Source organism: Melopsittacus undulatus, chromosome 6, assembly GCF_012275295.1.
Source record: "Melopsittacus undulatus isolate bMelUnd1 chromosome 6, bMelUnd1.mat.Z, whole genome shotgun sequence".
NCBI classification, from domain to species: Eukaryota; Metazoa; Chordata; class Aves; order Psittaciformes; family Psittaculidae; genus Melopsittacus; species Melopsittacus undulatus.
Genome location: NC_047532.1, coordinates 8,611,704 through 8,626,960, shown reverse-complemented (window position 1 = coordinate 8,626,960; position 15,257 = coordinate 8,611,704). Strand labels below are relative to the sequence as shown.

Here is a 15,257-nt window from a genome sequence, read left to right as displayed (position 1 = left end):
CACTGCAGAACCAAATAATAAGTAGATTCAAAAAGAATTAGGTGCAAGAAGAGAAGTTCCTGAACTGCTGGGTAGAGGAAGGATCATCCTCTACCTGCCCAGTTCTTGCACTTATTCCACTCACATCAGGGATAGAACACTTGGTGCAGTGAATCTCTGGCCTGACTCGAGGCTGTTATTTACCACAGGACAAGAGCACCATGTCCCAGAAGCACTCAGAAGCACTCAAGCCTTACCTTGACCTTCTGCACCCTCTCCTTCTTCAGAGAACTTTCAAGCTGCTGCTTTATTTCCCGCTGACGATGGCGCTATCAATGTAAGAGAGAGAAATGTCATTAATGGGTATTATGAGATGAAAATTAAGGTAGAAACATTTGCTTCTGTCCTGCTTATCACTTGCATGCTCCCTGGTCATCACCCTCATTGAGCCCTCCTATAAAACTACTACTGATTCAGTGCATTTACATTCCACCTGGGTATATTAACATTGGCAAGGGAACAACTGAACATTTGTAAAGTTGTAGGGACCAGCTCCATTCTTGACACATAAGAGGAACATGCTGAATTTTGTATGTGGCTAAAATATGTCTTATCCAGGATAACTCTTATCCAACTATTTTATTTTTACTACAATTTCTTAAGTGAACAATCCCTGTGAATATCATCCCATAATGTGATGACTGTCAACCAACACTAAGTGAGCCAGGACAGTGTATGATCTAGTGTCACTATGGTTTAATAGTTACAGGCCAGTGAAGGTTTCATGTGGGGGACATCAAGCACAAAGACTGTCCTTATTACCAGCAGGAAAGAACCACTCAGGGGAGCATGAGGACCCAGCTATGGCAAACAGTCCAGTATGAGTTAACAGCCACTGTCTGTCAGCTGTGAAGCAGGTGGAGGCTGACACATCCCTGCAAACACAGACCTCTATGTCAAGGACCTTGTGAAATATGGCGCGAGCCAGGCACTCCTGTACGTATCTCTGGTGATCCCTCCTCAGAGCATTTAGCCGGTATTCCTTCTCGGGTATTATTCTTCCACTCTTTGAGATCTGCCACAAACAAATATAATGTAACTAAAAGGCAGAGGATAGAATAAAGCATGTCTCTGACACAGTGCAGCTCCCCATAAAGACAGCTTTTGCTTCCCAGATAGACACCACCTCTGCTTCTGCAGAGGGCTGGACCTCACCTCCCAGCACTGAGCTGGGCTTTCCCCCACCCCATGGACCTCAGCAGGCACATGAAGAGAGCAGCAGCAGCAGGCACATTTCCTAGCAGTAGAGGGCTCAGCCTTACTCTTCATGGGCCATTGCCCAAGTCAGTGGAGGAGAACTGAGTGCTTGTCTTCCTGCTGTACAGGGGTTGCACTGCCTGTGTCGAACAGTCACACCCAGGACTGCACAACTATTGTTAGAAATGGTTCAACTTTACCAAGCCCTTCAGCTTTCCATTAAGCACATTTGGAAAATAAAACTGAAGCTCTTTAAATAACTAATAGAGGCAAAGGTGCTTAGATTGATTCCACAGTGTAACAAACCTGAGGGAATCAAGATGATTCTGCATATCTGCAAATGGAAAGATGTTGCAGAAGCAAACTCCAACAAGCAGAAAGAAATATGGAGCAAAGCCATAAAAATATTCTGAATTTATCCAAACCTCTCTATGAAATACCTTCTTCTGCCTGGATGTGCAATAGAAGGTCACCACATCACCATAACCATGTGGTGATACAGTGCTTTATGTCATAACCTACAGAAGCTGCTTTGCTGAGCAGAAGCTGGAGGCTCTCCAGCATTTAAATGCATCTTCAGTCCATGCCAGCTGCTGCTCCCAGCTTCCCACAGATAAGCACGACACAGGTTGCATTGCAGAAGGTGCAGTGGAAGCCTAGTGTGATATCTTATGGAGCATGGTCTCCAAACTGACTGTTAGCACATCACTTCTAGTGTGCAACCACCATCCCCTAGCACCTTCACAACCCCAGGTGACCCTGGGACCCGGTGTCCTGACAGCCTTGTGCACCACTGCCCTGGCCAGCAGTGGGTGAGAATGTACTGGGAAATGCTTTGATTGAACAAACCCGGCCCCAGCCCTGGTGTGACTGTGTGGCTTTGGTCTGGCACAGCATAATGCCATGTGTTTGGCTGGCTGGTCAAACTGCCACCATTGACAACACATCCCTCTAACAAACCAACAACAGAAAAAGCCGTAGTCTGACTGGTGCAATGGTAGAAGAAACAGAGCATGCTTTTCCTTATTCTATTCTTTTTTTTTTTTTTTTTTCAGAAAAGGAAACTTTTCAGTCTCACCAGTCCTGATCTCTGAAGATGCCGTCTTATCCTGGTGTTGTTGAAATACCCAACCAGGTGTTTGTCTGTAAGGCTGTTGTAGGTTCCAAGATATCTGAAATAAAATCAATACAGATGCATATAAAGCCCTTGACAGCCAAATTACAACTGCTGAAGTTATAAAGAGCTACCCAAAAGTGTGCTGCATAAAATGCTGCCTTGATGAATTCCCGTGTTTGGTCAGATAAATGCCCATTGCATTATGTAAAAGCAACATCTTATGCATCTGGAAGCTTCGTATCAGAAACAAGCCATTTCTACATGAGATACAGGAGCTCAGCATCAAACAGTGACCACTGCTGAGGCACAGGGTCCAGAGAGCCCAGCTCCAAAGGTCTGCTTCAAGACTGGCAATAAGCAGACCCTCGGCAGGTCTCCATCGTGCCACATGGGTCCTGGAGCATGATTCCTGTCTGAGTCCACCAGCACAGACCAGCTCCCTGGCACGGGCCCTGCCGGATACCCATGTGTGCTGCACGCCACCAGAGCAGTGTCCCTGCACACCAGCACCCTGTCCCAGCACACAGCCTCTGCTCCATCCTGCTCTTCCACACTGGTGACAGACACAGCGGCTCCTGTGGAGATCTGTAGGAATAACTTGGGCTGGGAGGCACCTTCAGAGACCATGGAGTTGTGGAACAGTTTGCGTTGAAGGGACCTTAAAGGCCATCCAGTTCTAAGCCCCTGCCATGGGCAGGGACACCTTCCACCACAGCAGGTTCCAGCCTGGCCTTGAACACTTAGTTTTGACCTAAAGTGTCCAGAAGTGGCAGTATGTGAGGTCAAGTTTTTGATACTCTAAATCCATTCACATCTGTGAAACGTATGCACCCAGATACATGGTGCCTGACACATTCAGCTGAGCCCCAGGCTCTCCAGCATGAGGTTTTAATCACACTGATCTCTTATTTCCTTTGGCTTTATACTCAATGCCACTGTACCTCTGTTATGTACCTTCCAATAGGGTAATTCAAAAAGCATGCTCAAGGAAAGAAAGAACAATTAAATAGAAGGGGTCATGGATTTGCATGAATTCTGCCTGGGGCTTCACAGTAATCTCACAGGTTGCCTACCAGCACTAAATTAAACGTTACACAAACAGTCCAGCTCACCCCGTTGCACATGTTGATTAAACACTGGTGTGTAGCAACTGTTCTACGTCAGATTTCTAACCCACTCTTTGCATTTGCATTTGAAACAACCAGATTACATCAACTGCACCAGGTATTGACTTATGGTACCACGGTCAATTGCGTATGGAGGCAAAGGAGAAACTCAACCCAGTTCGTCTTCATTTACTGCCTTCCATCTAATACTTCACGGACCATATAACTAGTTAAAATGCAGCTTCCACCTGAGCACAGCAATGAAGCAACTTTAGATTTAAAGATGCCTCTTTACATGCATTGTTTTCATGTGAATTATGAACAGGCTGGTTCTCAAAAACGCTGAGTTAAATTCAAAGTTCAGATGGGTGTTGGAGGAAACAAGGAAATGTTCTGGGCTTGAATCCATTAAACCACTGGGAAGAACACTGGGAGAGAGTCATGTTTGTACTACACATGGGCTTGTCCCACATCCCTCTGGAGGCTTCTGGCCCTCTGCTCTGGTGAGACCCCCCCCCCCCCTTGGAGTACTACATCCAGCTCTGGAGTCCTTGGTACAGAAAAGACATGGACCTGTTGGACAGGGTCCAGGGTAGGCCGCAAAAGTGAACAGAGGGCTGGAGCACCTCTCCTGGGAGGAAAGGCTTGTTCAGCCTGGAGAACTCAAATCTCCTCTCTGGCATGTTAAAGCCATTGCCCTTGTCTTGTCCCTACAGGTGCTTGTCCAGAGCTCTTCAGCCACCCTGAGCCATAGCCCATGTCCAAATAAGGTTCTGTCAGGGTCCCCAGAGTGGGAAAAGTAGTTTTCTGCAGAACTGAGACTTGGCATTAAATCCTGGTGGTAAGGACTTTGTGAATCCTGGCTAGGAATGGCCCAACACGGGCCAAATAATGAAGGGATGGTTCAATTCCATCACTGAGAATGGGATCATGTCACCCACTCACCAGCACAGGCATTCAGAGGACTGCTGCTGTCTTCACTGCACCCTTCAGCACAAATCCTGCACCATTCCTGGACTCACAGCTCCAGCTTCCATGTGTATTAACCTCAACAACTGCCAATGTGCTTGTGAGAAGCCACTCCAGAACACAGCTGCTGAGCCAAACACTGATGTCCGCAGGCAACTTGGAATCTAGATGGGGCTTTGGAGTCTAACAATAACCAACTGGCTCATTCCAAGCCTACAGGACCCTTATCACATGTACAGTTTTACTTGGTGACAACTAAGGGAGGGAAAGGCCATGGTCTGCTGAAACCACATTGTGTGTCTGCTTGAACATGTGCAGGAAGGAGCCCATCGGCCCTGGATGGCTGGAGTGAGACCACTGCGAGGTCCTTGTCAGCTTGTCACTGTGGCTGTCTTCTGTGCCTGTGCAGGCTGGAGCACTCCTGGCACACCTGTGCAGTGAATCCCATCAGCCACAGCACACGTGTCTCCCAAAAGCCGGATTAACACCATCCAGTGTCCAGAAGTGCTTTACGTGGTGACTACAGTAGGACTATCTCCCAAGAGCAAGCTTGGATTTGTTTGGAGTTCTACGGATTTCTTCCCAAAAGAGGCTCCCATAACTCTTCACAGACAGTATTTTCATATCTTTATCATAGAAGAAGTTTTCATGCACATTTTCAAACGTTTTTAAACAATCAGCTTGCGCTGCAGGTTCCAGTCCTGAAACTGCCCCCGCACGGGGCTGGAGGGCTCCTGTGCTGCTGCTGTGCTGCAGGGCCACAAGCGGGCTCCAGCACCGCTTCCTCAGGCGGAGCATCGCCCGTTGAACGGGCTGTATCACGGGGATGGAGCTCTGCGGATGCTCCGTGCCCCTGACTCCCATCTCTGGATGCTCTGGAACTCATCCCCGCGGACCAGAGCCGGGGCACAGCTGCGGCCGGTCCCTGAGGGTGGCTCCGCGGTACCTCCGCTCCCGCGCAGGCCGCAGCCGAGGCTCCCGGGCCCCACCGCTCCGGCAGTACACGGACAGCCCGCCCTGCGGTCACCGGTGACCCCGCACCCCCGCCATCCCCCTCACCGGAGCCAGCGCTCAGCGCTCAGCCCCAGCCCCAGTCCCAGCCCCGGTCCCTGCCCGGTCCCGCCGCACTCACCCGGGCTGCGGGCCGCTCATGGCGGCGGCACCGGCGGCTCGGGGCAGGTGAGGGTCCCACAGCTGCCGCGTCCCCGTCGCTAGGACACGAGGGGCGGGGCTCCCCCGCCGGGGGCGGCTGCGCGGGGCGGGGCCGGGGCACGGCGCCTGCGCGTGGGCCCGTCCCAAGCGTTCCCCTCAGCCACAGACGGGTGGGCACCGATGGGCGCACCGGGACCGGCCGCCGGGGCACGGGCAAGGCGGAGCCCTCGGCCTCAGCCGTACGGCAGTGACCGGACCTGTCACGGCCCCGCCTCCCTGCAGCAGTACCGGGCTCCGGCCGCAGCCCCCTCGCGCCTCCCGCACGCTGTGGCCAGCGCTGGTTTTATGGGAACAACGCTCCCGTTTCTGTGCACGGCAAAGCCGGACGTTCGATGCTCCAGTGCACACCGCGGGCCGAGCCCTGCCCCTCTGGTTACCGCTGCAGAGAGGCTGCCGTGCAACCAGAGCAGGAGCACGACCCTGACACCTTCCGCTGAGGAACCCTCCGCGAACAAACAGCCCTGGTGCACAGACAAGCTGCTCTGGGCTCCAGCGCTGAGCAGGAAAGGAGCTGCTGGGCACCGTAAGCCTCTTACCCATACAGTACCCCTGACCTGCGGCCACATTCAAATGATCGAACATTTTATACCTTGTATGTCTTAAGGAAAATCTGTACTTTTATATGCACATCATCACCTCCATGGTCATACCCACTGTTAACCACTGCTCTTGGCATGAAATTTTGTACTTCGTTCATATTAGAAGTTTTGGTTTTCCTCACAGCATTCCCAAGTGGAATGGCAGATTCCACACACCAGCCCGCGCTCTGCCCGAGCAAACGGGAACAGTCACACCTTCACCCGAACCACCAGCCAAGGCATTCCCAACCCACACACCTGCACCCGGTGAACCGTTCCTCAGCCTTCCACAGAAACACAGCTCCCTGCTCCTATGGAAAGGACAGCTACCAGGACACCAGCTGCCCTCCACTGGGGCATCACAGCCTGTCCCACAGTCCTGTGTTCAGTAATGAGAATAAAGGCTTAGTATCTCAATACCATCCACCCCCAGCAGAAATACAAGTACTTAGATTGTAGAGGATTAATAGCAATGGGGAAAAGTGTAGATATCATTAGGAAAAGTCTCTCTCTATATATATATATATCTATATCTATGTAAGATGTGTCTCTATGGTATATTAAAAGAAATGTTTACCTGTAAGTTTCAGTTGCCGCCTGAGCAGCAGTCCCAGCTAAATGAACATGGCATCAAGAGAGAACTTCCCACCCCTGACAGAGCCTGATGTTGCAAACCTGAATCTAGAAGTCGGTGTGGCCTCCCAAGAAGCTCATTTCAAACACAGGAGATGCACTGCCACAGGGACTGTACGTTACTCAACCCTGCGTTAGAAAAATAATCCCTTCCCTGTTCAACACCAAGACCTTGCTCTTTCATCCTAAGTATGAACTGAATCCATTTCACAAGCTCCACTGTAAAGACCTCCTTTCCTCTCATGTGATACGTGCCCGGTTATTGCTCACAATTTCATACTCTTGAAATCCACATTCATTTCCTCCCCAGCACACTATAATTTGCACAACAATATTTGCCTCCAGGACACCACCTGTCCTGGGCCTCAGCCTGAGTTCCCAACTTAAAGAAGTGATGAAACCTTGTGAGACCTTGGTAGTGCCTTTAATAGAACAAGAACACTGATCTAGATGTAACAGAAGGGCAGATGCCAGAAACAGGTCTGACACCAGCCTTTCCTACCATCAACGGCTAACCCAAGGGTGAGCATGCGCATTAGAACACATTTTAAAATGTAGGAAGAGATCAATATCAGTTATTAATAATAAAAAAATCAACATATATTATTTATCTCACATTCTCTCAAATCAGAAAACAACAACATGAAACCAGGCAAAGAACAGCTCCAGGGAAGGATGTGGGGGTGCTGCCCAGATGTGTAGGGATGGATTAGAAAAGCTAAGGCACAACTGGAGCTGAATTTGGAGAGGGATGCAAAGAACAGCAAGAGCCTTTACAGATATGTTGGCCAGAGAAGGAAGATTAAAGTCAATGTACCACCACCTGTAAATAAGACAGGAGAGCTGGTGACAACTAACATGGAGAAAGCTAATGTACTCAACAGCCACCTCTGCTCTGAAGCCAGGCTGAGAGAGCTGGGCTGGTTCAGCCTGGAGAAGAGGAGGCTCCTTAAGGAGAGACATTAGAGCAGCTCCAGTGCCTAAAGGGGTAGCAATAAACCCTCCAGCCTCCTAAAGCCAGCCTCCTTTGGACAAAGAGGACTGGCTTTAACCTGCCAGAGGAGAGACTGAGATGAGATCTTAGGTAAGAGCCGTCAATATAGCAAAGAAATTGCCCTTCCTTAATCGGTTTGTATTTGGAACAAGTCAACCATGTAAACACATTCAGTTATGAAGCAACATGACTTCTGAGCACCCCATGCAGCCTGTCTCCGCATTGTAGCCAGGGATTCAGGGAACTTTAAATCTGACAAAAGTCAAATCAGGGCTGGACAGCTACTGCAGAGTAGCAGCTATTAGCACGCAGCTCCGAAGTCACCATCCCTTTGGGTTACCTGGAACGCTTTGACCTCAGATACGAAGTCAGGTGCACCAACAACTGCCTCTGCTCCCAAAGAGTTCATATTTGAGAGGCTCTTTTCCCATCTTTTGAACTGGAAAGTGAACTATTTTGGCAGTAAAAGTTTTTATTCCATGTAAATTATGTGACAAAAAATGAGTAAGACGACAAAATTTGTGGCTAAGGAATTTTCAGAGTTGCAGCTATATACATAGAGTTAATTATGTACATTCGTTAATCTGCTTCACCCACAGAGAGCAGGATATCAAATCCTGCCTTAGATGTGAGCCTCTCCTGCCCCACAAGGCCACACCAGTGGAGGAAGTCCATTATTTCCACATCAGCCAAAAAAAATCTACAAAAATTACTTTGAAGTATAGAAAACTCTGCTTATTACAATAAGAAAATAGACTGATCATTAATGCCATTAATGGAAGTCAGCATTTGCTGTTAATGGCAAACCTGACCAAAAGTATGCTTTGTAATATACTGTGAATGAATCAGGTAACCAAAGGTGCAGCTGGAACAGCTACAACATAACTGGAAAAAGATTCTATGGAAGGAGCACCATCTTCCCCCGAGCACCACCACCATGAATAATGTCTTCATGGGCCTTCACCACTTTCTCCAGTGGATATTCAGAGCCTACAACAGGTTTCAACCAGCCAGCTTCTATGCCATCAAGGAGCGCTGTTGCACACTCATGCTTCTCCTCCTGTGTGAAACAAAACAGCATTTACCACAAGGTCTTTACTTTTCAGGAAAGTAGATTATTTATGCAAGTGTTAAACCATATTTCACAACCCAAAAGTATTTTGTGATTTTCTGAGATTAACTCTAGATATAAAGGAATGAACAAACCAGTTACAGTGACTGCTTTCATCCCTACACGTGATTTAACCAGAAGCAGGAGTTGGAATAAGCCAACAAAACATGCTATGAAACAAAAGTGTTTCTTACCTCTGTTGCAAGGAAAAGACTAACTCCAGTTATGCTGGATTCCTTGCTCATAGTGTCTCTTGGATTTATCTCAATGGGACCTCTACAGCCCACAACCTGTTACAAATGAGTTAAAAGATGGTTCAAGCTGTAACTGCTGAATTGTGATGCACAAACTGAAGTCAGGGATGAAACTCACTCACCATCACCCTTCCTCCATAGTTCAGCAGTTGCAGGTCAGTGGCAAGATTGATGTTGGAGAGCATTTCTATTATTATATCAACTCCTCCCATCCCTGTGTACTCCTGCAGGACATCAGATGTTATTTAAATCACTCCAGTTAGTGTTGGGTGCCACTGTTTATCTCGTACGCTACAGATAACACACACTTCATGGGTCAGTGTTTGCATTGTGAAAACAGCCTCTGTACTAAGGCTGACAGCCAAGTTTAATTTCAGCATACTCTAGTATGCCGAATTATGACATGCTACCACTCTGGAAATGTGCTGGAATGCAAGTTTCTGCATGCGACTGCGTGAGAAGAAAGCTCAGCTCTTCCAGCCTGGAAAAGTTGTGCAGGAATGAAGGAGGCAGCACACTATTGTGTGCGCATGTAGATCCCATATAGATCTACTTTGAAAAACTTCTGCCAGCAACTGTTCACATTTGTTAGTAAGAAGCACACACAGAGCACCACCTAGCCCTGGTACAGACTTACCTTAATTTTATCAATGTAATTGGCTTCTCTGTGATTAAACACCTGGTGAGCACCATTCCTCAGGACCATGTTCATGCCTTCCGCGGTTCCTGCTGTACCCAGCACCTTTAAACCACAAGCTCTGGCAATCTGACATGCTGCTATTCCCACCTGAGGCAGGGCAAAAGAGAACCATTTAAAAAAAATCGGTCTTTTTTTCTTAGCATATGAAGTTTTATAGATTGTACCAGCAATTTGGAACTTACCCATTTAAGAAGTTGGCCTAGTAACAAGTTTTTAGCCACAGTAAGTTATTTGGATGGTAAAAATAGCCAGTCTTTAAAAAAAATGTATTTTTACAGAGTCATAGCAAAGCTCTGAGGTTTTTTAGTAACTATCAGCATGGGCTATAAATCCATGTGAAACGTTGTCTGTCTGATACAGGTAGGCCACATACACTTGATACAAAGCCAAGGAATCATCTGCCACGATACCAGCATTACACATTACACAGGAAACCTGAAACTTGCACAGATATTAAAATCACAGCTTCCCACTCTTCGTTTCACCTGAGCACGACTTGTGACAAAGCTTCCAGACCAACTTCTGACTACAGCAATGTGCTTCCTGTGTGCCCTCTGTGACCTTACACAACTCCTGCACTTTCATGCTTCCTTGGAATAACAGAGCTTGCTCTAAGAAAAGTGTAGCTAGTGTATCTTAGAGAAAATCCTGGTTTTTCTAATCCATTTCTTGATAGAAATGTGACCATACACGCTACCACAGGCAAAAGCAGATTCAGATCAGAAAGCAGCACTTCTTATAACTTGCCTTCTCAAAATACTTACCCCCCCACTCGCACCATGCACGAGCACGCTTTCCCCAGCTTTGGCACAGCCTCTGCATGGAAAAGAGAAAATACTGGCATTGTGACTTCAGCACGGGACCAGCATTATCAGACTGCACATACTAACATCAAATCCTACCTTTCACACAGCATTATTTCCAACATACGGTATGGCTAACCAGGTATCATCAGCCTCTTTGGGAAAATGAGGAGGCAAAACAAGCTGCATCGTTTATGAATGTAAGTAATAATGACAACATGCAGGGAACGGACTGGTGCTGAACATCAGTGCAAGATCTTCACCTGTTACAGATCTTAAACCAAAACTCACTAGTTCTAATCATCTGTTCTGTCAAACCAAACCAGGTTTCCAGTCCTAAGCTCTCACTGAGCAGGCACCAAAGGCTTTTACTCCTTATACTAGTCTAGGGCAACAGCCCAGGATGTGCAGAGTCTCCGCTGAAGGATAGATGTGGCTCTGCCCTACAGCACACTGTTCAATTAAGAAATTAGAACTGTTCCTGTTTATCTTCCCTAGCTAAAAAACCAATGAGCCCTGAAAAAGTTACATGTTTTGTTACATGATACTTGTCAGAGAAGCCTTTCCAGGTCTGTTCTCTCAAGAAGAAATACTTAACAGGAAAATACAGCTTCTAAGTAACAGTTACCTGACCATTCCATCAGGATAACAAATGGAACTGGTGTTTTATAAACGTCTTCCACTCATTGATCTCCCTCATTTCATAGGACAATGAAGGTATGAATTTCAATATTTTAAACACTCCAAAGTAAAATGCACAAAAGTAGACACCTTACTTTTGGAAAAGAGCACGGTAAGCAGTGAAGTAGGGTATTCCAATCGCTGCCCCTTGCCTGAAGTCCAGTTTATCGGACAAAGGAAAGACTTTATTAGCCGCAGCAACTGCATAGTCTGCGTATCCTCCTGAGATCGTAGCGATGGTAAAAACCCTGTCACCTTTCTAGAAACAAGGGCATAAAATACAGAAACCAATCATTTCTTATTCTTTCCTTAATACACATTAAGAACCAGTTCACAGAGGTTTGGGCTATTTCTAACAGCTCCCCTGTTAAAAATAACCAGTTACATTTGTCACAGAGAAGATTTTTAGAAGTGCGGATACCTACAATCAATCCAACACAAACCATATCATTTCATGTACTTATATTTAAGCGTCATAATTATAACCCACTCTACAGTGTAACACAAAAAACTACTGTCTCATTAATATTAACTTTAATGAAGTTGAACATTAAAAAGTTCCATCTACAGATGCCAAATGCAAAACCTTGAAAGCTTTTACAAACATAAGAGTCATTTCTCAATTGCTTTTGTTTAAACATGGAAAGAGAGACACACTCTTAATATACTCTGAGGAAACTCAGTATTGCTGCTGTTCTCACGTCAGCATTCTCCCCCTGAGCTCTGATTTCTTTCCTGTTTGGACACTGATCTCAGTGATAGGCAGCATGTGAAGGGTATGGGTTTGGTTTGTGCACACTTGGTGTTTATTAACTACCTGCAGAGGGGTGCACAAAGCTCAGCTAGCTCTCAAGCATTGGGAGCGTGCACAGAGTTAGTGTGGCCATCAGTGTTTCCAGGGGGCTGCCTGGTGCACACACTGATCAGAATGTTGCAGTTCCATATGGAATCATTACCTCAAACTCAAGCATACTTCACAAGATATATTGTGTATGTACTTCATACAGGCATCATCAGGATTACAATTGTGGATTCTATCAGGATAACAGTGAACCAGTGTTTTAACCATTTCCTACTCATTGGTCTCCTCCATTTTACAGGGCAATGAAAATGGGAACTTCTGCAATGCCACAGAACAATTCTGACATTACTGCTGCCAGCAGACAAACTGCAGAGCAAAGGCTCCTCTGAGACCTTTCAACTCGGGGAGGTTACAGCATTGAAGACTTCCCTCCAGGAAGGGGCTGCCAGCATGACCTCGCTGCTTGCTTTTACCAGCCCACAAAGGTGATTTTCCCCCTCAGTAGATTGCATGATCATACACAATAAAACCGGAGCAAGCACACCAAGTGGATACATGAAACAACAGGGAGTTAGACCTCAATGGGTAAATACCTTGAACGCAGTCACATGCTCCCCAACACCTTCCACCACCCCAGCCACATCTGAGCCAGGAGTGTAGGGCAGAGCTGGTTTTCTGGCATAATTTCCAGAACGAATATATGTCTCAACGGGATTTACCCCACAGGCATGGACTTTAATTAACACCTGAAAGAAAAGGTGCTTCTTGAGCAATCATTGAAAGGATTCAGGATGCCAATTCACAGCACAGTATCATGGCATTTTAATTGAGTTCTTGAACAAAGCCAGCAAAAATCCAGTGCTGAACTGAAGCTATTTTCAGGAAATCTTTTATGTGGAACACATAGCCCATATATCAGCAAACCCCCACATTTGTTAAACGTGATGTCTCAGGTAGTACAAATACACTGATCAAACCATACATATTCAGGATGAAAAGTTGTGTGCTGTTCATTCTCTTCTGAATGTACCCATTATCATCCCGTATCACTGAAGAGTTCACAGAACAATTATTACCTGATTTTCTTTTGGATCAGGAATTAGGACATCTGACTGGAGCTTAAGCACCTCAGGGCCACCAAACTCGAGAACTCTGACAGCTCTCATCACATTTCTTGTGGCTGCCATAGTGATCCAAGTACCTGGAGAAAAACAAAAGACACAGTAGCATTGTATTGCTTTCATAATTCATTCTGCATCTTCAAAACAAAGAAATCCAGTCACCACTTGCTAAACACCTGGCTGAACAGACCCTCACTGCTCATCTCAATGGGGGTAGGTGGGGCAGTGTTTGCTTGGTTGGCTTTTTTCCCCCAAATGCTGCAAAAGGCAGAAAACCACCTCTACCATTTGCAGGACTTTGTGGATGTAAAGAAAATCACATGCAAATAATTTACCCACAGAAGGCTTTCCACAGCAGCTCCTGTGACCACTGCACTGCTAGGACATGGGCAGAGATGCACAGTGCTTTGGAGAAAAACTGTGACACTTTACTGTTCCATGCAGGCACAAGAGCCTGCTGCACACTGGATGACAGGGTCAGCAGCTCAGGGGTTTGCCAGTCACTTCTCCTGCTTCCTATTAAACTTACATGTGATGAAAGAGCAACACAAAGCACTCCTCATCAGCTGTCAGAAACAGAAGGTACCACAGGACATTAAAGCAAGCCAGGAAAAAACAAGGAGCAGAGAGCTGAGATCCTTAACTCCAGCCGGATTTTGCACAGTGCAGCTCACAGCCTTGCCTGCCCGAGTACAGCAGTGCCATGTACCAACACGTGAAGCTGTGTTTTCCAGTTGCAGACATGAAGTATTCTCACAAAACACCACGAGCAGGTTACTCCTGCTACAGAAGTTACACATATTCCTCCAGGGATCCGACCCTACAGGGTACACAGCAGGGGATCACAAGACACACAGGAACCTCAAAGACACCAGAGGTCACACTTTTGGCCAACTCCAGCTAAAGAACTCTTGGCTGTAGCTAGAGGGAGGCTTTATCCCAGCGATGATTACAGCTTTTAAAAGCACCTGACTTAAATCACTGTTGGCTTTCTCCTGACTGTTACTGTCTTCTGTGAGGCTTCCAATTTGTGGTTACCCGTTCAAGTCAAGGAGGGTATCTGTCACAAGAATAGGCACTAACACTGCCCTAAGGACATGACAAGAACCTGCACCGTGAGGTAACTCCTGAGGCTCAGGTCACTTCTGCACATAGTAACCAACCGCAGGAAAAGGCTCCCATTCTGCTGGGCCAACAACTGGACCTGTAGAACTTGCTCAGTGACCCTGCATGAGGACTGATGAGTAAGGCCACAGCCAAGGGAACAAGCCGGTGCCTGTCGGAGTGGCAGTGGCAGCACAAGAGTCCTAGAGGCTCCCGAGCGCCTCGGCGGCACAACCCCCACGGGCTATTCAGAACCGGGGAGAGCCCTCGCACCCCGGAGCTGGGAAGGACAGGAGCGGGGCGAAGGCTGCAGCGGTTTCGGCAGCCGAGACCTGCAGAGCCCGGGACGAGGGAGGGGGCGAGCAGCAGGGCCAGGGGCCGGGGCTGAGCGGCGCTGGAGCTCGTCGAGAGCCGCAGACGCCTCTCGCCGGGCTCAGCACTCCCCGGGACGCGCAGCACCAGGCAGGCCCCCGGCAGGAACCTGGCAGCGGGCTGGCAGCGAGGGGCCCAGGACAGGGAGGGCCGCGGGCAGCTGGGGCTGAAGCGCCGCGAACAGAGACGGGCGCCTGCGAGCACCCAGCAGCAGGGGCGGGGAAGAGAGCGTGGCCGCGGCGGCTCAGGGCTGCCCGGGGCCTCCCCACCTCACAGCAGCCGCCGGTAACCCTGGCCCGGGGCGGTCCGGAAGCGGGGCCTGGCTCTCCTCAAACCGGGGAAGCACCGGACACAAGAGACCCCAACGAACCCCCAGAGCTCACTGACTGCTGTGCACGGAGCGGCATCAGCACCGCCAAGCCCCGCCCCGGGTACGTACGTCATCACCAGGACCCCTTCTGATA

At 47.9% G+C, this 15,257-nt stretch overlaps 2 protein-coding genes across 2 annotated transcripts in view; both read right to left on the bottom strand.

The window, feature by feature from the left end:
• ERICH3 (glutamate rich 3) overlaps positions 1 to 5,631 on the bottom strand; it is a 36,341-nt gene extending 30,710 nt beyond the window's left edge. The window contains exons 1-4 of the mRNA XM_034063507.1: positions 5,561 to 5,631; positions 2,315 to 2,408; positions 929 to 1,054; positions 237 to 308 (exon numbers count right to left, since the gene is read on the bottom strand). Coding sequence (XP_033919398.1) covers positions 237 to 308; positions 929 to 1,054; positions 2,315 to 2,408; positions 5,561 to 5,580 — 312 coding nt within the window. The 5' untranslated portion in view covers positions 5,581 to 5,631. The remainder of the gene's footprint in view (positions 1 to 236; positions 309 to 928; positions 1,055 to 2,314; positions 2,409 to 5,560) is intronic.
• Positions 5,632 to 7,298: 1,667 nt separating this feature from the next.
• CRYZ (crystallin zeta) lies at positions 7,299 to 15,161 on the bottom strand. Its single transcript, XM_034064331.1, has 9 exons — positions 15,063 to 15,161; positions 13,273 to 13,397; positions 12,790 to 12,942; positions 11,490 to 11,653; positions 10,675 to 10,726; positions 9,848 to 9,997; positions 9,333 to 9,434; positions 9,151 to 9,246; positions 7,299 to 8,905 (listed from the first exon to the last, which is right to left on the bottom strand). The coding sequence occupies exons 2-9, from the start codon at positions 13,381 to 13,383 to the stop codon at positions 8,744 to 8,746; spliced, it is 990 nt and encodes a 329-aa protein (XP_033920222.1). The 5' UTR covers positions 13,384 to 13,397; positions 15,063 to 15,161; the 3' UTR covers positions 7,299 to 8,743.
• Between the last annotated feature and the right edge of the window lie 96 nt (positions 15,162 to 15,257).

What these genes read in the sequence shown, in the direction of transcription:
- CRYZ (XM_034064331.1), bottom strand. Translation starts at nt 13,383, where the DNA reads ATGGCAGCCACAAGAAATGTGATGAGAGCTGTCAGAGTTCTCGAGTTT. An exon ending in AGCATGTGACTGCGTTCAAG is followed by an intron (nt 11,654 to 12,789) that starts GTATTTACCCAT and finishes CCTTGTTTCTAG; the next exon opens with AAAGGTGACAGGGTTTTTAC. An exon ending in ACTATGGAGGAAGGGTGATG is followed by an intron (nt 9,247 to 9,332) that starts GTGAGTGAGTTT and finishes CATTTGTAACAG; the next exon opens with GTTGTGGGCTGTAGAGGTCC.